The 25,722-nt window shown below is 43.6% G+C and overlaps 1 protein-coding gene across 1 annotated transcript; it reads right to left on the reverse strand.

Moving 5' to 3' along the window:
* Positions 1–948: 948 nt before the first annotated feature.
* Positions 949–24,602, reverse strand: GTF2A1L (general transcription factor IIA subunit 1 like). Its single transcript, XM_072987944.2, has 9 exons — positions 24,387–24,602; positions 22,842–22,943; positions 21,341–21,464; positions 19,125–19,213; positions 14,704–14,800; positions 9,481–9,980; positions 7,971–8,258; positions 3,319–3,408; positions 949–1,232 (listed from the first exon to the last, which is right to left on the reverse strand). The coding sequence occupies exons 1-9, from the start codon at positions 24,453–24,455 to the stop codon at positions 1,125–1,127; spliced, it is 1,467 nt and encodes a 488-aa protein (XP_072844045.2). The 5' UTR covers positions 24,456–24,602; the 3' UTR covers positions 949–1,124.
* Between the last annotated feature and the right edge of the window lie 1,120 nt (positions 24,603–25,722).

The following is a 25,722-nucleotide window of genomic DNA, read 5'->3' on the forward strand; positions in this document are numbered from 1 at the left end:
TATTATTTTCCTGGGACTACTTTCCCTAAATGTGTGTGCTTGCAGGGGCAGATCTTCGCCCTCCCTGCTTGACTTCTGCTAAGTTTGTTTTCCGGGTGACCCACCAAGCTACATAATTGTAACGTTGACCATGAAGAAACCAAAATTGTTCAGAATTTTCCTCAATTAAATCATCCGGCAAAATGGAGCCTTCAGTCAAGAAATCAGAAGACTGAGGCCTGGAACCGCAGATATGAAGAAACTAGAAAAGATGTCAAAAGAGTTAAAGATGTGTCACTGGAGATAAAACAAGAACATTATACTACGGTAATCTCAGTTGCTATATATGGATGTAGAAGTCGAACAATGAAGAAAGCGGAGGGAGGGAGAGACTCATTTAGAACGTGGTGTTCGAAGAGAGCTTTATGGATACTGTGGATTGCTAGAAGGACAAATAAGTGAGTTCTAGAGGCTATCATACTTTGGGCATATCATGACAAGGCAAGACTCAGCAGAAAAAGAAAAGTGGAAGGTGATAGAAAAAGAGGACGACTTACCATGAGAGGGATTGACTAAATGAAGGAAGCCACAGGCTATAATTTGTTGGATAAGAACAGGGCTGTTAATTATAGACTCTTTTTGCAGGTCACTAAATCATGGGGTTGCAGTAAATCAGAGGTGACTGGACATAGATAAATAACTAACAATGCACTGAAGGGAAAGTGCATGAAAAAAACAACAGCAGGCTTCGAGAGGGGGTCAGAAATGAACACACACACACACACAAACACCATGATTTCTCTGTCTTTGGCAATCCAAGTGAAGAAGACCTCAACTAAATCTTCTTCAGCATCTAGAGCCACCTGCCCTGAAGAGGCCCTTCCACAAGCTAGTAAGATGTTCTTGTGTTTGAAAACAAAATGTACCACCTGCACGCACACACAAAAAACCTGAGTCCAGGGGCAGTAATGAAGCCATTGTTAACATAAGATTTATGTCTTTAAGTCACATACTTTACACATGTGAAGATTATTCATGCATTCTGCACTTCAGAACACAAGAATTTCCATTCCCTCTTAACTCAACATTTACAGTACATAGTGCATTTCTAGCAAACAATAACACCGTAGATATTTTTATACATTTCACCACTCTGCATCTCCGATGGCTTTGGAAAAAACGTAGTCCTTTCCCCCAAAGCACATCACACCGTCTTTCAAATAGAACTTCCATCTGTTCTTACTTCGCTGAACCTGGTAAAAAGCAAACAGCAAATCTCTTAAAAACTGGTTTATTTCAATCTTACTGATTAGAAAACATACCAAAAAGAAAAGTTGCTTCTCTTTAACAAAGAGGTATGAGAAGCAGTATTTACCTATGAAAATTGGAAGCACCTAGGCATGGTTACGCTCAAACACAGATGTTGGCTCTTTTTTCTTTTTTCTTTTTTTGGGGGGGAGGACCCAAGAATGGTAGCTATTGAATGTTTTTAACAGAAAGAATAAGCTATTGTTTGCTTTAAGAGTGACACATTAGCAAGGCATTAGTAGTAGAGCCTCATGGCCCTGTGATTAAACTGCTGTACTACAGCTAAAACTCTGCTCACGACCTGGGGTTCAATCCCAAGTAGCCAACTCAAGTTTGACTCTGCCTTCTATCTTTCCAAGGTCAGTAAAATGAGTACCCAACTCACTAGGGTGGGGAGGGGGCAATGTGTAGCCTGCATAATTAACTTGTAAACCGCCCAGAGAGTGCTTGAAGCGCTGCGGGATGGTATATAAGCAGCATGCTTTCCTTTTAGTATGTTGATAATCCCTCGGCGACCTGTTGCTTTTTGCTGTAATTTTTTAAGTTTTAAAAACAGAATTGAAAGGGGGAGGGTGAAGATCTACCCCACCCCAAATAACATTAAGACATCATGGCTAAACCCCTGCGTTGCAACTCCACAACTGTAAATGGTGACAGTGTCATCAACTATGGGTGTGATATAAAGTTTCGTGTCTTGGGACCGCTGGTGGCAATTTTAAGATGTTAAAGGTCCCCACCCCCAAAAGTCCTGAAGCTCCCCAAGGTTTACCCAGCTTGAAAGGGGATCTCTGGGAGAGTGGGAGGAATTTTTAAATTAAAGTCAGCAATCTGTGGCTGATGATATAACAACAACACAACAACAACTAGCTTAGAACTGCAGAGCTGGAAGGGACCCGATGGATCACTGAGACCATCCCCTGTTCAAGGAGGCCCAGTGAGGGATCGAACTCCCAACGTCGGGCTCTGGAGCCAGATACCAGTTCAGTCATCACCATTTTAAAAACGTATCATTCCACCAAAAGGTTTTAAGCTGACAAGTAAACATGATTCGTTTCGTCAAGATTGCACCATGCTATATTAACATCATAAAAACAAAACACTTTTGCCTGGACACCCAAAGAAATTAACTCATTGAAAGACTATATTGTTTCATATTGTAACATTCCCTGACACACATATAAGTATACAGTTTGCACTACACTTGTGAACAGCCCGGTTGTGGTCAACTATGGTCTTTTACTCCCATGTATCATTTCACGATGGGCAACCTGCAGCCCTTCGCCTGATCTTATGAGGCCCTTGGCCTAATTTCAGAAATGGATGGTAAATGATCAGTTCAAGTCTCAGCCCGCTAGTTAAAAAGAGAAAAGAGAGATAGATTCTGAAAAGAAAGAAAGGGGGCTGCTATTAACTCCTTTTGAGTCTGCACTTATCCAACAATGGACTGCTCTCCAGAGGAAATGTGGCCATCAACAGAGAAGAAAAGAAGGCTCACTATTCATACCTTCTCTATAAGGGATATCTTTCAAGATGACCTAAAAGCCTGAAATACTACAAAATACGTTGCCCTGGGTTTTGCTGGATCAGACTCATGTGTATTATGCCATGGGTATAAGGGCCTCACCTGTTTGCTTCCAGGTATAAGGCAAGGTGCTGCCATTCACCTTGGCACCTGTTCCAATACATCCTGCCTAGCAATAAGGTATGTTAAGAACCTTCTACAGGTGCTTTTATGTGTCTAGTACCTATCAATGAAAGAAACTGATTTCTTGCTACTGATGCCATCACTATGGATTGCCTTCCTTATCAAAGAGCTCCTTGTTCACCATACTACAATATTTTCCCTGCTAATAAACTGTTTTTCTTCACCCAGACATTTCAACTAGTGTATGTTTTTAAGGAAAACATGTTTAATTGTTCTTTTATTGCTACATTTTCAATAGACCAAACACTCCTCTGGCATTCTAAGTAGAAGAAAGAGTGGTAGCAACAGCTTCTAAGTAAATAAGGGGCAAATATTCTGTACCATACCTTGTCATACTGGCATACAATTATGTTATCAGTGTCAAACACATCTGGCGTCTCCTGTTCACTGACATCATCCCCAGAATTTAAAGGGTCCTGTGGAAGAAGAACCAAAAGGTTCAAGCAACAGTCTCAAGTGTATGCATGCATCTGTAGAGACTGAAGATTGTAAAGAACATTCACTAAATTCTTTTGTTCTGGTGGATTTAGGTTGTCTCGACTCAAGATACTTTAATGAGGAATTTTCAGGGATGTTGCCAAGTCTTGGAGTCCCAAGTCCAAGTCTTTGGTACCAAGTCCCATCTGAGTCCCTATTAAAAACAAGCTATTTTCCCCAGAAAAAAAGGGAGGCCATGGGTAAGTTCTGAGTTGCAAGCTGGGTCTGCATCATAGGGGGTTAAAAAAACTTGAGTCCGAGTGAAGTCACTGGGAATTTTCAAACTCAATGAGATTGCTTGCTTTCAGAAGAAAGCCAGACAAGGAGCTCTATCTTTCTTTATCAAGGTCTCTATGATTTGCACAAATGTACTTGTACAAGTACATTTGTGTACTTGTACACAAATGGTGGCGGGCTAAACCACAGAAGCCTGTGCTGCAGGGTCAGAAGACCAAGCAGTCGTAAGATTCCACGCAACGGAGTGAGCGCCCGTCGCTTGTCCCAGCTCCCGCCAACCTAGCGGTTCGAAAGCATGCAAATGCAAGTAGATAAATAGGGACCACTTCGGTGGGAAGGTAACAGCGTTCCGTGTCTAAGTTGCACTGGCCATGTGACCACGGAAGATTGTCTTCGGACAAAACGCTGGCTCTATGGCTTGGAAACGGGGATGAGCACCGCCCCCTAGAGTCGAACACGACTGGACAAAAATTGTCAAGGGGAACTTTAACCTTAACTAACTTGTACAAAATATCATTTCACTTTGAGAAGAAAGGCACACACACAGGCACAAACATACATACACCCACGGAGCACACACTAAATGAAGGTCTGGTTGTGCTTTTTAAAAGGCACAAACAACCCTCCGACGCTTCCTCAAGCATGTGGCAAATTAAAAAAAGACAAATTAAATTAAATCAGCTCTTTATTTACAGTACCTATTTACTAAAAATATAATTGCTATGTCTTAGAAACGTATTTGTAACAATGTATACAGATTTCCACTGATAGTTTTATCTTACATTATCAGTTACTTGCTGTTGTTTTAGAAATTTTATTACGTTCGTTGTAATGTTCTTTGTAAAACAAAAGTCCCCATCGCAAAGAAACAGCTGTCATTCTTTTACATTGTTTGCAAAATTTCACCTAATGTGTGCAAAAAAAATGTTCTCATTATCTTTTAGCTTGCATTTTGTATGGTGAGAAACAGGGATAGGATTTTCAATTTAAAGCAAATTATTTTTAAAACACAATACAGTGGGGTCTTGACTTGAGAACTTAATCCGTATTGGAAGGTGGTTCTCAAGTCAAAAAGTTCTCAGGTCAAATCTGCATTTCCCATAGGAATGCATTGAAAACCATTTGATCCGTATCTGCTCTTTTCTGTCCATAGAAATTAATGGGAAGTTGCTATTCCGCCTTCAACCACTACAGGGGGATATTTTGTTTCTTTTTTTCTTAGGTCAAGAAAGGTTCAGGGAAAGCAGGGAAAATACAGTCCAGGCAGTACAGTACCAGGCAGTCTGAAGACTGTCTCCCAATCCACTCTCTAAACGCTGGGAGGAGTGAGGAAGCAGACAGGCACCCTTTTCACTGGCCAACAGTTAACTGAAAGTTCAAATTTTGCACTTTCCCTGCCTCCCACATGGTTTTTTTCAGTTCTTAACTCAAATCTAAGTATGTAAGTCAAGTCAATATTTTCCTATGAGAGTGGTTCTTAAGTCAAAATGTTCTTAACTCAAGCCGTTCTTAAGTCAAGACCCCACTGTAGAGAGTTTTACTTGCTGTTTTGTTCTTTTGTTAATTTCCAAAAGAGGGCCTCTAAAACATAAACAAAATTGTTAACAAAAGAAAGGGACCCAAATGTTTTGGTTTTCCTGTTTCATTTACCCATTCTTCTACTCCTTATTTGTCAAATGGCCTGGGAAACTTTCTATCCAATAGTATTGCAAACACTGCTGTCAACACCTAATAAGAACACTGGGGGCAGAGGGCTAGAATTTCGAAGCTGTGAATGGGTCTGGATTAGTCAGTATCCAATGAGTGTGTTCTTTTGTTTCACTCATTCCTCGTGATGTGCAAACTCTTAGCATCTCCATTTTGTATTGCTTGTTCACCTGCCTATACCTTGGTCTATTCTGGATCCCTTCTTTTTCCCCTTAACCCCTTGGGAGTTATCCTTTTATTTTGTTTTGTTTCATTTTTATTTCCCCTTTCTTGCATTATTTTTGCCACCTACTTGCTGCTGTACTGGACTCAAAGAACAGAAGAGAAGGAAGGCGTCAAGCCACAGAGGAGATATAAATCTCCCCATATTCTAGTCATTTTTATTTGAAGGAGGTGACTTACATTTTTGTCTTTACTTTCTTGAATGCTTTTCTTGGTTTGGGGGGCCATGTGTGTTCATTTTATTTTGCTACATGTTTCTCAGTGGGAAGGAGTGCTTTCCCTGTTTGATAGATTTTTTTAAAATGGTTATTTGGTTAATTTACTGTGTGTGTTTACTCTGATGAAGGTTTATATTCTGGGGTGTGTTCTTTGTTTAATACTATTGCTGGTGGTTGGTTGCATTGTTGCTTGCTTCTGGAGTACGCTGATTGTCTGTTGCCTTGTCTCTGCTTTTCTGGAGTAGTTTTCAAGGTTCCATAGAGCTTTTGAACAAATGCCAAATAGAACATGAATGGGGGAAAAAATCAAAGCAAAGTAACCTTTAAAAAGTGGTCTCTTTCATCTTAAATGAAAGCCCAGTGCATGAAAGATATGGACACAAAAGAGGAACAACATTTTTTAAAAGTCCAAAATGAAACAAAACCAAAAGGTTTTACCATGCACATCTCTAGGGATGAGCATAATTTTGTGGCTCTGTTATGTGAGCATGAAACAAGTGAAAATTTACATCCCCCCCCCACCCCCAATTTAGATCTGTAATGCTGGTACTTGGAAGGAACTAGTTACAAGTAACAGTTTTCTGTAACGATTTTTTTTGTGATTAGCAATGTTGCTAGTAGTTCCAAAATTCCATTTTAGATGTAACAGGTTGTTTTAAAAGGGTGTTTTATTTATTTATTTATTTATTTATTTATTTATTTATTTATTTATTTATTTATTTATTTATTTATTTATACCCCGCCTATCTAGTCATTTCGACCACTCTAGGCGGCTGTTTTAAGGTATTTTAGAGCCATGTTGATGGGGATTTTTCAACTTTTATGCCAATCTTTTATCAGTCCTAAGTGGCAAAGGAAGTACTATTTGCTTTTGCCATTTGTGTTTTGATATTTCCTAATTGCAACATCAGAGTTGTAGATTTTTGCTTGCCTTTGGGTAGCTACAATGTATTAAAAGTGAAGCATGCAATGAATTACTTGCATGATCTGAGCTATGATAATGATAACGGCTGCCTAGCTGCTCTAAAGTAAGAAATAATACAACTTCCCTTTAAACTTGAACATTTGGATAACTATACAAAACCTAGCTAAGTAGTAACTTACACATAGCAGAAGTCTACAGCCTTTGACCTCTAGATATCAGATGGCAAAGTAAGCATGCCCAACAGTCAAGGATTTCTGGAAGCTAAAATCTAAAATGTAAGGAGGGCTGAGGTTCATGTGAAACATTAGTTTACAGTAACACAGTGTGTCAATACAGGGGATGTCTTCAGCTTCTTGAGAAATGGCATGGCAGCCACAATCAACAGGGTTGAGTTGGGAGTTGGAAGAAACCTTCAAGGACATCTAGGTCAAACCTTTTATTCAATGCATGAACTGCAGTGCAAAATGCAACTTACAACATCTACCATACCTGTTCCCTGTTTAAGTACAATGGAACCTTGACTTACGAACCTCTCTACCTATGAACATTTCGATTTACAAACCGCTCTGTACGCAAAATTTTGCTTCGACTTGCGAACAGAGCTTCGACTTACAAACAGAAAAAAACATGTTCTGTTTGAAAGGTGTTCTCCTGCCCTTTTTTTAAACTGAAAGGTGCTTGGTTTTGTTTGAAAGGTGCTTGGGTTTAAAAGTGTTCTGTTTAGAAAGTGTTCCCTCCCCCCCTTTCCTTTACTGCCCTTTTTTTTACATAAATTCATCTTAAGTCAAAAGAAGAAAAATTCTCCCCCTAGTGGTAGAGTATGGATGCTTCTACTTGCAAACGGCACCTCTAGAAAAGAATGAAAAACAGCCGGAATGAATTAAATGGTTTTCAATGCATTCCTATGGGTAATTTTGCTTCAACTTACGAACGTTTCCACGTACGAACACCGTTCCAATACGGATTAAGTTCGTAAGTCAAGGTTCCACTGTACCTGGAATCAACCACTCCCTTTGAAAAAGGTTTTCAAGACAGAGCTTGGATGGTCACCTATTAGCAATGATGCAGGAATTGACCTTCTCCACTGGCAAGGGGGCTGAATCGGATGACCTATGTAAACCAGCTCTGCCACTCTCCATGTTGCCACAAGCATGGAAACACTAACAGTTTTCAAGGGGATCCAAAAGTTTACCTCCTCAATTACATCAACGGAAGGATCATCGTTATCGCTAGCGCTGTTCAGAGACCGATTGTCCGGGATGCTTTCACCATCTTCCTCCTCCTCCTCCTCATCGAGGACTTTCAGATCTTGAGCATCAAGGTTGCCAACAAGTTCCTCATCTTCCCCATCTCTTGGACTTTCTGTTCTTCCCTTGGGAGAAATATCATCTGTTCCATCTAGCTGAATAATTTTTTCAAGGTCATTAGCAATATCCTTCTGGGCCTGCAGATCATGCTCCATCTGCACACTGCTACCTAGCTGGAAGGAAGAAGAGAAAGTTTGCGTGACCCAGCATGACCTGGTTGGCTTGCATGAATTTCTTTCATGAATTGATTTCCACACCTCGGAGCTTCAAGCTTCCAGATGTGGGAGAGGCCCACAAGATCACTTTTGGATAGTCGCTTGCAAGAAAGGTGGATTAGAAACAGGAAATCGTATCTTTTTCAGACTGTGACTTTAATATCATAGCCATATGGCCACGTGAGGAGAGCTGGGAGTTACAGACCAAATAAAACAACTTTTCCAAGTCCTCAAATCAATTAGAATTCTTATTCATTTTCAAACAGATAGCTATGTTAGTCTGTTTCTTGTGGAGGTGCCACAATGGCTGAAATCCAGTGGTGAGGTGCAAGTAGAGTAGGCCCACTGAATTAGCAAGGGTCTGGTGAGTCAGTTCTTCAATAGGTTCTACTAATTCAATGGGCCTCCTCTAGTTGCGATTCACTGCTGAATTTCATTTTCATTTTGTTTCTGTCAAACACATTCTTGTTAATCTCCGAGAGTCAAATTAAATCCCTGAAAGGAATTTAGGGTCCCGCTCCCAGATTTTAACCATGGAAAGTTTACAAAGGCAAACAAATTTCAGCACAAACATTCTGGAAGTGTGTACTCATGACACACTTCTTCAGAAAGTGTTCCTTTAAAAGAGACACAACTGCAAGTGCATTCCCATTCTTTGAAAACCAGCCAGTGCCTTTACTATTTGTTTTTGACTAGGACATTTGTTTTTAAGTGGCTGGATAGCTCAGTGGTTTATGTATCTAGCTACAGAGCCAGGGGTTAGAAGTTTTACTCCCCACTGTACCTCCCTGCAAATACAGCTAACCTATGTGGCCTTGGACAAACTGCACAGTTTTAGGATGCACGTACAATAAGGGAATGGCAAACCATTTGTGAGTACTCTCTACCTGGAAAACCCAGAAAAGGGTCACTGTAAGTCAGAACTGGCATAATGGCACCACATCATCATCATCATCATCATCATCATCATCATCATCATCATCATCATCATCATCATCATCATCAGGACATGGGATGGTCCAAATCTCAAAGCTATGGTTATTCCACAATTCTATGCACGCCATATATTCTAGTGCATTTTTTTTAAAAAAAACTGCATTTGCCAGGTTGTCTGGCTCAGCAGAAGCAGTAAGGAAAGAAAACCTTTAAAAACGAAGGGCAGAAAATAAACTTGGGTTACCTCTTCAACAAAAGGCACGTTGGCTTCTCCAGACAGGAAGGTGCTATCATCCAACTCGTTGCTCATGATTATCAGCTCAATTATATCGTTGGGATCTACCGGCTGCTCGAGATTCACTGCCAGTTCTCCTGCAAGGCAAGATCTGGCTGCTGTCATTTCTGTGGCCCCTGCGGTGCTGTTTGATTCAGAAAGCTTCAAAACAGAAATAGGGGCTTGAGCATCACCATTCTGAGGAGTCTCCGGGGACTCGGGTGGCTGCTGGCTTACCAGAGCCCCTGTTCCAGTCTCCCCACGGTTCCCTGTAGCTTCCTGCATAGCAAGAGAAGGTGAATCTTCTTCCATTCCCATCTTCTGTGCTTGAAGGGTGGCAGTGGGGGACTGAGACGCTGAGGTCTGCTTCCCAGGGGGCTGGAACATCTGTTGAACGGGATTCTGGAGAACACTTCCACCCCCTGGAGCCTGAGTGACCACCACAGGCATGTTGACTTTATATAAATGCCCTGAGAAACAGAAACCAGGTGTTGTGAATAGGCTTTTCACGCTCAACGACTCAGCAGCAGTACTAGGAAGAGGAGCGCAGGAGGAAAGCAAACTTTCATGCAAGCACAGCTTTTTAATCTCTCACCAGGCACTATCCAGAGAGTCAATATAGCACAGTTGATAAGGCGCCAGACAGGACTCAGAAGACCTTGAGCATCTCACATGCCTAAAAACTCTATTAGGGTCATCGTGTCAGAAGAAACTGGGTGGTACATCTCTACTTCAAGCTCTATCCAATCACAGCTTGTCTGACATTACAATCAAGAAGGCTGGGGAAACACAGACGCCCCCCCCCCTTCCACAGAGAGCAATGAAGGAGACTTCCACAAGAAGGCCACTGGGAGATTTCCCCCCCCCCAATATAATTATGTAATATCAAAATTTTATCTGAAGATTCTAGTCTCAGATAAGCAGAGCACCACAGCTGCCTTCTCCTGGAATCCTAGCGTGCATCCTTAACACACAGGGCCAGCTCCAAGGCCTTTTTGGTGCTTGGAACAGAGCCACAACTGGCATCTCTGACCCAAGTCAGAGGTGCACCACCCAAAACAACCCAAATTATCTTGGTGCAGAGAAAAAAAGAAAAGACACTAACACCTTTCCTTATACTTGGCCTCAATGGGAGATAGGTGGCCTAGAAATGAATATGTATACAATAAGAGAAAGGCAAATAAATACCCATTTGCTTCCCTCGCGTTTCAACCCAAATTTACAGCTTTGCTCTGCCTCACAAGAAGGCTGGGCCAGGTGACATGGCAAGGACTTTCCAAACCCCTTGATGAGCCCACGACACTCACGGAGGAATGACCACTCCCATAAGCACCACGTGGACTTGTTTACATGCCCAATTGTACCGTTTCTTTAAAATGCCCTTGAAGGACACTGAGACTCTGAGTACACAGAGGAAAGCCTGGACGATGTCACTTCTTATCTCCTTCTTTGCCTTATGTTCTTGGATTTACGGTTGCAGGAGAATGTCAGAGGCTGGCGGTTTGGAAGGACTCAAAACCAAGGAGGTGAGAGTTGGCTTCCACCATGCAGGCTGGCTCATTTGAACCTCGTAAGACCAAAGTGCTGCCATCATCATCATCATCATCATCATCATCATCATCATTATCATCATCATCATCATCATCATCATCATCATCATCATCATCATCATCCCCTTCCAATGTTCCCTCTCCTCTAACAGCATTTCTCTACACAACAAACAAACTGCTTGCGTAGCCCTTCATTCTCCATGCATCACTCTGTCTGCTGGCATTCTAGAGGTGCGACAAAGCTCTTTTCTAAAGGGCTAGAAGGAAGGAAAGGATCTGTTAACAATGATAATTCCCCAAAACTCTTTAGGTGGAAATGGTGGCAGCTGAACTGGAACAAAACTCATACCACAAGAATGGGAATCACAATGCTGCACCCCCATCTTGGGCTCTTCATAGAAACCCATCCCACAAACTTACTTATTTCCTCTCTTTCAGTTAAAAAGAAAGAAAATTCTTGCCCCTGGAAGCCATCAGAAGTCATGTTTCCCACTTACATCAGACCTCCCCCTCCCCACCCCCTTTCTGTTACAAATCAGTGCTATGGAAGCATATTCTTCTCCCAAAGTGAGTGGCTTCACATCGGCATGATGTAGCCCTGAGAAGGCCCTGGTTTGGAAAAATGATACACACACCCCCCGGCCCCTTGCTCTTGAACATCCTTGCCATATGGCTTTGCAATGCCAGCATGGGGCTACCCATGAGGCTGATACAGAAACTTCAGCAGATCCAGAATATGGTGGCTGGGCTCCTAAGTGGAGCTAATAGATCCCAATATATTTCTCCAATTCTAACCACCTTACACTGGTTACCTACTCGCTTCCATCCCAGCTTCAAGGTGATGGTTTTAACCTACAAAGCCCTAAATGGTTTGGGATCTCAATGCTGCTGGTCCTACCTGTATATTGCAGGCAGGATGCTAACCCCAAGAAGAAGAATCAGGCCTTCTCAGAGGTGACTCCTCGGTTATGGAATCAACTATCACCTACCATCGACGTTGTCCTTTTGTTGGGGATTTTTCAGAAACAAACACAAAAAAATGGCTATTCCAGCAGGCCTTTCAAATCATGCATGGAACCCCTTGAATTTGAAGCCAACAGCCAATAATACTGTAGGATTCCCATATCCATGAGGGGATTGATTCTAAGCCCCTGCTCGAAGATACTAAAAAGCGTGGATTATAGCTAACACAGTCTTTCGACCCAGAACTCTCCTGCACTTGTAATTTATATCTCAATGGGTTCTCTATGAGTGAGAACCAAGTTGAAATGTTCTCTCATTCCTTTGCTGAAGATTGGAGATGACCATCTCTCTCTCTCTCTCTCTCTCTCTCTCTCTCTCTCTCTCTCTCTGTAGGGGTCCTACTGTTTTATTGACTACCACCACCTTAAATGTTTAGGTAATTTAGAATATATTTTATATTTAGGCATTTTAGAATGCATCCTATATTGTTTGAAATTGTTATATTTTATTTTATAATTGAGTTAATGTGATTTGTGTTTGTGTTATATTTATGTTGTGATGTGACCAGAACGGCCACAGTTCAAATGGGCGGTATATAAGTTGAACAAATAAATGAATGAACCTCCCTTCAAGCTGTCAACATTCATATTCCACCATTCAAATAAAAAATTTTTAAAAAAGAAATTCTTTTGGTTGAACATGTTTGATTACGGACTGTTGCTTTCTCGGGCTCCACAATCACAGGAAACTGCAAATATCAAGGGTCACAACTTTAAAAGCAGCATTACTTTAAGCCTTCTGGACATATCCATATGGTGCTCTCTGGTGGGGACATTCTGTGAATGCAGGTCAATAGATCCAAGTTCCTTCCAGTTCTTTATTCACTGGGAGAGGTACATGGTATCTATGGTCATGAAACCCCTATTCCATGCTGCAAGTATCTAAGTGGCAACCAACACCATTCATGTAGAATGACACAGTTAAGAAAAATCTTCAAGGCCATCTAGTCCACCCCCTTGTCACAGGAAAAGGATTTAGTAGTATTTTACCATTACACTCACACCAACACTACTCCGTACACAGATTCTTAATGGTGCTTGCTGCTGTAGTGTGCCATTAAGTAGCCTCTGACTTATGATGACCCTATGAATGAGCTGTCATCAACAACCCAGCAAACTCAAGTCTGTCCTTAACAGCTCAGCTCTTGCAGACGCAAGTCTGTGGCTTCCTTTAGGGAGGCAGGCCATCTCGCATTTGGGCTTCCTCTTTTCCTGCTATCTTCAACCTTTTCCAGCATTATTGTTTTGGAATCATGCCTTTTTCGCACACTCCAGATTTGGAACAGGATAGTGGCAGTCCTTTTCAACGCCAGGGGATGTCTCCATGATACACAGACCCGTGAACCATCAGGCTTATGACTCGTGTGGTCCAGGTGTCTTCCCTCTCTCACTGGTAATGATGTACATTCATTCCCATTGCACGATATCCCTTCCCTTCCCTCCCCTCCCCCCCCCGTTCTCACACACCTATAAGCTTCACTGCATAGGCAACATGGCGTTCTACTCTGCATGCCCAACAGGATACTCTATGACATCTCACAATACAGAAAAGGAAATACATTTTTCTACACATAAAGACTTTGAATGTTACTCTTTGGGGGAAAAAGGTCAGTCTTCCATCTCCGTCTAAGAGAACAGGCAGTTTCTCCAAGGAAATAGGAAGTGATTGACAAATGTCAACCCAACAGCATAGCTTTTCACTACAGGTTATCTGCAAACAGGCCCAAAACCACATGCAGCACACATCCTGATATAATGGGATTCCTCACACAAAAGTGTGATGGGAAGGCCCAGCTGGCTAGCTAGTGGTGAGAAGCTTCTCAGCTCCTGAAAGGGCTAAAGTCAAGGTCACCTCCTGGACAGGAGGCCAAAACAGAGCCGCCAGAACAGCCCTGCCCCCAGTCTGAACCACGTCATCCGCTGGCCGGCTGGGGACAAGGGAGCCAGGAAGCCTCCCAACACTGGCCAAATGGTGGCACTGTTCTTGCCTGGGGGGGGCAGCTCCGTGTTGACTGCATGTCAAATGGGCGAGGACTCTCCTCATGGTCATTAGCTGGGAAGCCTCCCCGCCCCGGCTGGCATGGCACAGAAGCCCTCGTGTGGTTTTTAAACCGCAGTAGGGCTTCCGTCATTGGCAGTGGAAGTGTTGTTGCTGTGGATTTGATACAATTTTTCCTGACAATGTTATTTCAACCTAAGTCTACAGTGGGGGATAAACAGGGGAAGAAAATGCCTATCAAGTTGCTGGATGTGAGTTATCAATAGTTCACGTTATCTCTCCATAAGCCTTTTTTTAAAAAATCTGAATTGGCAAGGGACTTCCTCCAGTCGACCACTGCTATGGTTTCTTCTCAACCCATTTAACTATTTCCTAGTATAAGCTGCAAAACGTATTTATTCATTTGTTCATCTGTCTGTCTGTGTACCGTACCACACGGATACAGTATAAACGTTATCTCCACAACCATCTCTTCTCTGGTTATAATCCTGGAAAGGGGTTTGCCTGTCATCCTTACTATAAGGACACTTCTGTGGCCCTCCAATTCCACGCTACGGGCACCTTCTTGTCTTCTACCCCCACCGCATAAATTCCTCCCCGAAGCAACAGCTGCAAACCTTACCAGAGGCCGTCTGTAGAGTCACCCCAGCAGGAATCTGGATGGGACAGGTGAGGCCTGAAGGCAGGGTAAGGATTGGACCACCAGCCCTGGAAGTGCCCTAGAAGAAAAAAGAGGCCTGTCAGGAAAACAAACTCAGATGCTACAAAAGATCTTATCTATGAAGTGACAGCTATATAAGTGTTAAAAGCCACTAGCATGGTTTGGTCTTGTCATTACAAGTTCAATATGAGCTTGGTTTGCATTCTGCTTATTTAGAAACAATGCTGGGAGGGGCCCATATAACAAAACAGTAACATGTTCTCTTTTTCCTCTATGATGTGCTGTCAAGTCACATCCAACTTAGAGCAACACCAAAAAGGGATTTTCAGGGCTTGAGACCTATCTAAGGAGTGGTCATCCCCAGAAAATTCCCATGGCCAAGCAGGGATTTGAACTCAGGTCTCCTAAGTTTCTACCTACTGCAACACACTGGCTCTTTTCTCTGCTCCTAATAACATGCAAATAATAGGATCTGATTAGACCCTTATTCTATGGCTAGAGCTGCATTTATTTTGTATAGCGCAACCCGTCTTCTGCTCCATTAAAAACCAACGTTAATAACCAGCCTAACTCAGGCAAATTGAATGCATCTACTTATTTGTATAATAAGAGGGACAAAAAAGCTATTAAGAACACCAAAGCATTGTCCCTTCTAAGCATAATTTCCCATGGGACAGTTCTTCTTTTGATTTTATACAGATTCCATTGGGCATTCCTTACATATTTTCAAAGCTGTCATTGGAGCTTTGAATAAAGGAATACAGAAATACTTTGAATAAGGGATACAGACACAGAGGTATGTTAAGACAGAAGCTGAGAGTCTCAGCAAACAGAATTCTGGCCCCCAAAACCAATTCTAAAATTCCAAACCATTGCCATGGAGTTACAAAACACCAATGACCCTATTCACCTCCTTCCTTACAACACAAAGCTTTGCAAGGCACTATCAGGGCATGTTCACACCAGCAAAATGACCTGTAATTTGAATTGCTTTTAGTGCTTTTTGATTTAGAAGTCAAAACATCAGCAGATGTTTTGACTTAGAGTGAACCATCCTGCCCTTTTTTAGAGCTATCCTGTCTCTTTGTAGCACAATGGCCGGACTACAGTTTGTTTGGTGCGATTCAGAGCACTGCTAATTAGCCCATGTGGATTGTTAGGTAAAGGTAAAGGTAAAGGTTCCCCTTGACAATTTTTGTCCAGTCATGTTCGACTCTAGGGGGCGGTGCTCATCCCCGTTTCCAAGCCACAGAGCCAGCGTTTTTGTCTGAAGACAATCTTCCGTGGTCACATGGCCAGTGCGACTGAAACACAGAACACTGTTACCTTCCCACCGAGGTGGTCCCTATTAATCTTTCGAACCGCTAGGTTGGCGGGAGCTGGGACAAGCGACGGGAGCTCACTCCGTTGTGTGGATTCGATCTTACAACTGCTTGGTCTTCTGACCCTGCAGCACAGGCTTCTGCAGTTTAGCCCGCAGCGCCACCACGTCCCCTATGCGGATTGTTAGGCTACACCAAAATACAGCTGCATGCGGACATATCTGAAGTGACAACGCTGTGACACATTTGTTGGGTTCTGGCATTGAAAGGGAATAACAGAGAACCCCCTCCTCTGTTTTCATCTATTGCTATTTTAATTATTTTGTACATTTTTTTCTATTTTAGCACTACTCTAGACAAATGAGATACATTGGTGATATTATGTATATCATGGAAGGTACCCTGTTTCCCAAAAAATAAGACCTAGCCTGAAAATAAGCCCTAGTTAAGTGGAACCCCGCCCTCCACCCTTGTGCAGCAACCAGAAGATGATGACATGACTGTATTTGAATAAAAGTAGATGGCTGTACATGAAAAAAAAATAAAACATCGCCTGAAAATAAGTCCTAATGCATTTTTGGAGCAAAAATTAATATAAGACCCTATCTTATTTTTGGGAAAACAGGGTAGTTACATGTATGCAGGTGTCAACCCCCCAATAGGATTCTGATTGTCACATAGGTTCATGCTGTTATGCATGGTAACTTTTTGTATTTTGGGCAGTCTCTTTTTTAAAAAAATCAATTTGTTACACTCTGTAGGTCCCTTTCTTGAGAGTAAGTTAGGATATTACTGTACGTAATTGCCTTTGAAGACAGTCCGGCAACTGCAGCTGGTCCCGAATCGAGCTGTGTGGCTGATGAGTGGTGGGGCCGCTAGGGAACTTATCAAGCCGATTCTGTTTAAGTTACATTGGCTACCAGTTGCTGCCCAAGCCCAATTCAAAGTGCTTGTTTTGACATATAAAGCCCTAAACGGCTTGGGCCCTGGATACCTGAAGGACCGCCTCCTTCCATATGAACCTACCCGGCAGTTAAGATCTAGCCTGGGGGCCCTTTTGAGAGAGCTGTCCCTTAAGGAGATAAGAGGGAGGGCTTGTAGAGAAAGGGCCTTCTAGGCAGCTGCCCCCAGACTATGGAATGCCCTCCCTACTGAGATTCATCTGGCGCCGACGCTGATGACATTTCGGCGCCAGGTCAAAACCTTCCTGTTCCAAAAGGCTTTTAATTGAAATAATATCAGCTGTGGGTCTCATGGCAATTTTTAGAATATATATTTTTAATTGCATTTTAATTATTTTGCCCTTTTATTTTGCCTTTTTATTGTATTTTAAATGTTGTAAGCCGCCCAGAGACCTTCGGGTAGTGTGGGTGGCATATACCTTAAATAAAATAAATAAATAAATAAATAAATAAGAGGAGTCTTATTTTGATAAAAAAATAAGACAAGTTGGAGCAATCTAAAAGACCTGTCTGGACTCTTCTCACAGGAGAAGAAAAAGTATTGATTGGTGTGAATGGAAAAACTGCTCAAGTGAGAGATAAAATAGATTGCACGAAATATAAGAACCTTTTAAGCACAAATTAAACTGCTCCAAATTTTCCCACCTGGACAGGCCCCTCAGCCATTTTAGCATTGCCTGATTCTGAGTTGCAGCTCCATGAAAGAGATAAGAAGTTCCACACAAATATAGCTTTTATAGGTTTGCTCCTGCAAAGTTTTCACTCATTTCACTGCAGTTCCATTTGAGGTTAAACTGCAGGTGAAGGCAATCAAATTAGGCTGATAAGGGGGAAACAATGTCAGAGATTTGGTGTCCCGAAAGAAGAAAATATGTCTTCCTTGTTAGCTGTGTGGAGTCCTTTAATGGCGTGACAGAGTTAGAGTGAGGCCTTAGTGAATCCATTTTAAGTTGTTATTCGAAATTTAAAACAGTTCTCCGAGCAGCTCAATCCCTTTTAGGGGATAGGATTCAGCACTCTGGATAGCTCCGGTAAAGTTGGACTAAAATCTAGCGTGGGTTCACCAACTCACATTGGAATCACCCTTCCTCTACATAATGCAGGGAATCCACTGCTTAAACGTTCCGAATGCATTACCACCAAGTTTCTGCCTGAACATCTCCAGTAACAGAAAGCGCCTGAATAATAGGGTCAACCTGCATATGAAATGCATATTTTATGCAGTTACAATGTTTAGCCTATAGGCACAACATTGGCAAATGAACCATCATACACTGTTTCTCTTCTAATAAGCAATCACAAAATAAAAAGAAGATAATTTGCAACATGAAGAATGAAATGAGCTTCTACCCTGGTAAACAGGTATCTTTCACCTCTTAAGGAAGCTTGACTTCTAATGACACACCACCTATATTGCCTAACTTGACCATGAGTTATACAAGGCAACCAACTCTTCTGCTGTTGGCCATGAGGATCTAGGGCAGTACTTCCCAACCTTGGGTCCTCAAATGTTCTTGGACTGCAACTCCCAGAAATCCAGGCCAACACAGCTAGTGGTGAAGGCTCCTGGAACTTTTCATCCAAGAACATCTGGGAACCCAAGGTTGGGAACCATTGGTCTAGAGTCACTGGGAGCTTGGACCCGTCTTCTCTCAAGAATAACAATACTGAAGCTGGGGAGGGTCCAACCTAGCCCCATCCATCCATCAAAGAAGGAAAGACCATCTGAAGAAGATATTCATTGATTCTATAGTAAAATGTTAGCTTACTAATTCCCCTTTAATTCAATGGGTTTGCTCTAGCTAGGAGTTATAACTGGATTTAAACCATCCAAGTTCAGGATTCAGCCCCAATAAAAGAATGATCAGCCAAGCCTAAATCAATACAAAATCTTCTAAACCAACTAGCCGACCATCTGTATAATTACTGATGTTTCTTCTATGAGCAATAGAGGCTTGATTATAATTAGTGTTTTGCTGCAGCATTTACCATTACTGAAGATTGTTGAGCAAGTGACATTTCTGATACTCACGCAGATCTCAGACTGTTGCCAGTCCTGAGATAATTAAACTTAAACAGCAGCGCCAGTCCTACATACCAGTTCAGTCACTGCTGTTGTTGTTTTGGTGGCGGTGCCACCGGCCGCCGTAGCATTCAACGGTCGCATTCCCTTGCCAACAGCGACTCCTACAGAGGTCATGTTTAAACAGAAAGCCAAGAGGACAGCATTAAAAGTTTTAAACTCCTTTGGTCACAGAACCTGTGACTACACAGCAGCATAGTTATTTGGCACCGTAAGCAAAATCAGCAAACAGCACAAGCTGGCATCACAGACACATGTGGCCTCCCAAAGGTATGGGCGATCTCAACGAGGCCAAGGGGGACCCTTTTTCAGATTTGCCAGCATGCTTAGGGTTGCATTCCCAAAGGTAGCAGGGATGATTAGCATGATTAACTTGTATTTACTTTGTAATGCAATGAGGCACTGTACAGGTTGCTATTGTGGGTTTTTGCCCATTGAAAAATGGACTTAACTTTTTCAAATGTTTTTAAAACCGAAGATTCCCCCTTGGGCCCCCATTTGCCAATTTTAATGTGGTTGAGAGGTGCAAGGTGTTAGGAGTGTCTCAAAACCAGCAAAGATTGTCCTCCTTTCCCTAAGAGGGCACACAAAAGGACTTTGGGGGCCTCCCCCCTTGAGAGAAAAAAAGAGAATATTAAGGGTGCTTAGGGCCCCATAGATGCTAGGGCTACAAATCATATCCAAGGAGCCCTGTTGCCGACTCCTACCTTAGCATTAAATGAGGATAGCCTATGCAAAATTTTGGTGCTTTTTTTACCCTTTGCAGCTACATTTTCTCAAATATTTAGCTATCAAAGATCATCAGAGCAAGGTTGTGGACAATCTGCTTGAGGTAAGCTCCGCTCTCTTCGAGGGAATTTCCAGGTGAGTGCTTACAGGATGGTCGCCTGTGTCACCTCATGTAATTTGAAAGCAGCACAGGCTCTTTAAAGTGACATTAATGTATACACGCTAGACGTGGGGACAAATTCAAAAACAAATTGTGGCGTTTGTTGAATATTGCTGATTCGCTGGATATTGGTCCCTTTGTATTTGTCAGTTCCAGAGGCCCCCAACGAATACAAAGGGACGAATATAACCATTTTATATTCGTCCATTTGTAGGGGATTCCCACTCTGCCTATGCCCACATGGATCATCTCTTCCTCAGGGGCATAGGCAGAGAGGGAAAGCTAGGTTGCCAGAATGGAAACCCCGATGCTGGATGTAAAGACGCCGGGGGGGGGGGGGCGCTTTCCTTTGGGCTGCCAGCCTGGCTATGTGCCCATCGATTAGCTGCCCTAAGAGAAGCCACAGCTGCTGTCTTAGCAAAGACTGCAGCGGAGGCTGCCAGCGGAGCTCATGGCAATGGAGGGAAAGGTCAAGAGGTGATGGAGAAAGTGAGGTGGGGGGCTCATCAGCTTCTTCTTTTTTTAAAGACAGCCACAGAAGGTCTAAAACAAACAAACAAAAAGAACCTATGAACTGATTCATGGTTAGTCAGTCAACCATGGGGATATTCGTGGTTTGTCAACCTTGACGAACTACGAATTATCATTTTGGTGGTTCATCCCCATCTCTAATACACACCAAGAGAGTGGCAGTGGGAAAATGAGCAAACAGACCTTGGGACAGCCTTTGCTTGCTGTTGTGCCAAAACTCTTGGAAAGGAGTCAAACATGTGCTGTGACAGTGAAATGGCTTCCTTTCTTCCTGGGGAGCCCTGCGACTGTGTAGCTTGCCCAAGGCCACATAGGCTGGCTTTTCTCCCTGGAGGCACAGTGGGGAATCAAACTCCCAACCGCCGGCTCCGCAGTCAGATGAATAATCCATTGAGCTATCCAGTCAGTATGTATTACTTATTAATGAAGTCTGAAATGCCGCTGCCATCCCTTGATTGCTCACTTTTGTGAGGGCCTATGGAAGATAGACCTGCTTCCATTGCTTATGGAAAGGAAAGATTTTACTCTGCTGATACATTGCATTTAACCCTTGCTTTTGCAACCGGTATAACGGAGATGTAAGAGGCTGCTTTCTACCTGTCCCCCTGCTTGTCCACCAAGTCCAACACTGTCCACTATGGCAGTGTGTCTGTATAAGGGCAAGGCTGAGAACTTCCTTGGCCATCAATTTTTGGATGCTTAAATACAGATGATACCAGAGACTAAATGTCAAAACCCTTTGGGTACAAAGCCTGTACACAGCCACTGATATACAGCCTCTCTCCTTTGCCAAGAGAAAATTGTCACCAACCTGTGGGTGTCTGCACGGCTTGGCGGAAGCTGAGTGGCAGGTGTAAGGTGAACTGGGGTGAAAGGTGACTGTGTCGGAAGAAACCTTCGGTCACCTTGGACTGCAGCACTTTACTTTCCCAGCGCTGCAAGAAAAAGATGAACCGCACAGAGAAGTGAGAACAGTTTCCACTTCAAGAGGATCTTTATATAGCACATTGTCCAGTTTGGCTGGTGGGAATGGGCCAATCCAGAACGGAGTGGCTGATGGACCATCAGGTGCACCGCAGGAGGACTTTACGCTTCCTGAATGGGAACATTTGCTGAACGACATGCCATGAAATTTGGAATTGCCTCAAAACCTGTGCCAACATGTTATGATTGCTTTAACAAAGCAATGGAGTTTCAGGAAGGCATCCCACTTCCCTGCGGAAGGATGGAATGAAACCTTCTCAGATGGAAATCTGCCACCACCTCTGTATTAGGCTGCAATCCCACTTGAAAGTGGAATGGGAGCAATTCCACTTTGCCGGGGCTTGAATTGCAGCCTATTTCATGCTTTAGTTAGGATTAGATCACTGGTTCTTAACCTTGGGTTACTCAGGAGTTTTGGACTGCAACTCCCAGAAGCCTTCACCACCAACTGTGCTGGCTGGGGTTTCTGGGAGTTGCAGTTCAAAAACATCCGAGTAACAAAGGTTAAGAACCATTGGATTAGATGATCACACAGAGAATGCCAATTATTTTGGTACTGGTGTCCACACTGGCCCTTTAAGCTGATGCAGTTTGATCTGCATCACAGCTCCCCATCTTTCTTTCGTCCCTGCCTTCTGCTGCTCCCCTAGCTTTCCTTTTATGGTTCATTGTTAAGCTAGGGAGCTGTCTGAAATATTGCATGGGCGCCAGGGAAGAGAGACAATTCTCCAAAGTTCTCCATAATGTACAAAAACATATACACACACACACCACAGAAACACAGTACAGTGATGCCCCACATGACGACGATAATCCGTTCCGGGAAAATCGCTGTTAAGCGAAATCGTCATCATGCAAAAAGCATTTCCCCATTGGAATGCACTGAAACCTGTTTAATGCGTTCCAGTGGGGAAAATACCTCGTCGTCCAGCGAAGATTGCCCATAGGGAAGCCATTTTGCGAGTGCCAATCAGCTGTTAAAATGGCTGCCCTGCGAAGCATGGGTCTGGAAAACACAGGGCAGCCATTTTAGGAAGCCGACGATCATCAGAAAAAATCATCATCTTGCGAATAAATGGTCCGCGAAGCACGGACCAAATCATCGTTAAGCGGAATTCCCCCATAGGAATGACTGTTTTGCAAATCGCTGTAGCAATTGCAAAAAGTCATTTTCATGCAGCTAAACAGGACTGGATTGTTAGTCAACAGAAATGGGGCAAGGATACTTGGAAGCATACAGGAGGTGGACCGACTCATTCTGGCTTTGGCGTGGTGGATTGCAAAAATGAGAGGGGGGGAACCTGTGTTGTTAAAATGATTCAACAAACCCGCTTCAGCTCTTTCAGGACCGGTTCATCCACTCCTTCTTCTATGAAGATATCCCGGACCCCTTCAATGACATCATCAATAACTGATTTGTAGAATTTAGGCTGTGTGCAAAAGAAAAGGTAAAGAGTAAGGATGTCTTTCTGCCCTGTGATCCTAACGGAGAACAGAAGACATTCTCGGCACAAGATTGAGCATCCTGGGAATTTTACATTGGTGTTTCTCTCTCTCTCTCTCTCTCTCTCTCTCTTTAAATTACTAAGCAGCTGGGCCTCCACTCTGCAAATATCTGTTCCAACATGTCTTCATCTGACACTCTGTCCACTACACCACACTGCCTTTCATGTTATCAGCTTTTTTCCTCTTATTGGCCTCAGGGAAAACCAAGATGTATGAAGCACACATTGGCATACCCATGAGTAACTGACATATTTACGTCTCAGTAACTCTGCCTCCTACCCTAGGCTGGAGGAAATTTACTAACGCAGTGGTGTCCAAACTTGAGACTACCCCCTTTCTCTCAAGGCTGTAGAACTACAGATGTTATCTTCCCCAGCCAGCATGGGCAATAACTGCATGATGGGAATGGCAGTCCCACACAATCTCTGAGGCCTGATTAACAGCCCCCCCCCCCGCACTAGGTTTATTTTGACCCAAAATTAAAATGTGGCTCTTGGCCCAAATTTAGAGGATTTAGGAATTGCAACTCGTTGTCTGAAATCCTGCTACTTAACATAGCAAAACATATTACAGTAGATCACCTAAATCCAATGGGTCTACTCTGTTTCCAACTTTAGCATTCAGTCACCGCCAGAGTAGGCCTGGTGAGGTCCCATTCAAAACTGATGAAAAGATGCTTCCTTCCAAGTGTAAGGACTTACTATCACGGCTTGAAATGAAGGAGTAAGAAGTAGCTCTATTAGTAGTTGTGGGGCATGTGTGTCAAAGTTACTTTTCAAAAGAAATGCAACACACAGTAGCATTGGGGCATACGTAATAAGCAACATCTAATTACGTTCAAAGTTGCTTCTAGATATTTTTAGAGCCATTCTGACAGGAAATTTTTCCAGTTGCACACCATTGTCTTAGCAATCTCTACAGGAGACTCTTTTTTTGATACAGTAACGGAAAAGCAACATGTAGCCCAAGAAATAAGATGAGTTACATTCTCAACATTGCTTGTTAGTGGAGGCCTTACCCTCGAAGACAACAACGAGTAAGAACCAAAGCAACCTTCCAGGCTGTGATTATTCCGAGTAATTTGTCTAACCGTTTTTTTCAAACCCAGTAGCCACGGCCACTTCTGGTGGCTATGAATCCCACAGGCGAGCTGCTATGCAACATAGCAAGACAACAAAACGTTATTTAGGGGGCAAAGAAGAAAAGCCGCCAGGGAGAGAGGTCTTCAGCTCGGCCCCTTTAGGACAGGGGGGGTCTGTTAAAATGCAGAATGCTTCGCCGCTGCCTACATCCCTGAAAAGGTAGATTTATCCTCTCCTGTCTCCCCCCCCCCCCCCACAACCACCATAACCCCCTTTCGCCCTCACCACGGGGTTGCCGTGAGCCATGGCTTCGCGCGCCCTCCACTCCCCCGCTTTCTCTCTGGGAAACGCCATGAACCGCTTAAGCAGCCGCGGAACCTAACGCCTGCCCCCCCCTTCGCGCGCGCGCCCCCTGGCGGTTCCCCGGGGCAACTGCCGAGCTGCCGAAGCCTTCGCTTCCGCGGGATCCCCAATGCTTTTCTTCGCGGCTACTTAGGGGGAGAGCGAGGCTGGCTCCTTTTATGCCTCTGCTACCCCACACACTTTACAACACCCGCAGCAAACGCGCAGCCGCTGACTGGCTGGCTGGCTGGCTGGCTGGCTTGCTTGGGTGGGTGGGTGGGTGGGTGGGTAAAGGCGAAGCAGCTCAGATCCCCAACCTGCTCAGAGATGAATTCCGAAATAATCTGAATTTGAGATGCATCGAATGGTGGTGCTGCCTCGGAGGGGGCACAGAATGCAGTTTTTAATCTGCAGGGGTCGCGCCACAAAAAAAAAGATATGCAGCTCCCCATGTGGGGCGCGAGAGGAAGGTGGCCACAGGAAAGGAAAAAATGGAGATGCTAGTTATGTGCCGTCCGAGTCAAGTGGCATCTGAGATCTAGTCAGTTTCCATGCCTGAGCGAGGATTTGAACCTGAGTCACCTAAGGGGACGTGGTGGCGCAGCGGGCTAAACCGCAGAAGCCTTTGTGTGCTGCAGGGTCAAAAGACCAGCAGTCGTAAGATCAAATCCACGCGACGGAGTGAGCGCCTGTTGGTTGTCCCAGCTCCCGCCAACCTAGCGGTTCGAAAGCATGCAAATACAAGTAGATAAATAGGGACCACCTCGGTGGGAAGGTAACAGCGTTCCGTGTCTAAGCTGCACTGGCCATGTGACCACGGAAGATTGTCTTCAGACAAACGCTGGCTCTATGGCTTGGAAACAGGGATGAGCACCGCTCCCTAGAGTCGAACACGACTGGACAAAAAAAAATTGTCAAGGGGAACCTTTACCTTTACCTTACACCTAAGTTAGTGCCTGACACTCTTGTCTACTACCTCACTGTGGCTTTCAGCCGCACCTTTAATGCTCGGAAGAAGACATTTCAGCCGGCTCAGCTCGTCGTCTATAGAGTTGTTAAAGGCACAAGAACCTTGTCTTCCTCTCCCTCCATGATCGTCTGCCTTTTAGAAATCAATCCCTGATGAGAAGAATAGGAGGGGCATCTCTGGGCACATCTGCACAACATCTAGCTATTGGAAACATCTGGAAATCTGGCTGCCCTTCGATTTGAACCGTGGTTGGGAGTGACACATTTTTTTCTCCTCCTAGAAAACTGCTATTGTGGTCTTTCCCAAACA

The sequence above is a fragment of the Pogona vitticeps genome, chromosome 1 (assembly GCF_051106095.1).
Source record: "Pogona vitticeps strain Pit_001003342236 chromosome 1, PviZW2.1, whole genome shotgun sequence".
Taxonomy (NCBI): domain Eukaryota; kingdom Metazoa; phylum Chordata; class Lepidosauria; order Squamata; family Agamidae; genus Pogona; species Pogona vitticeps.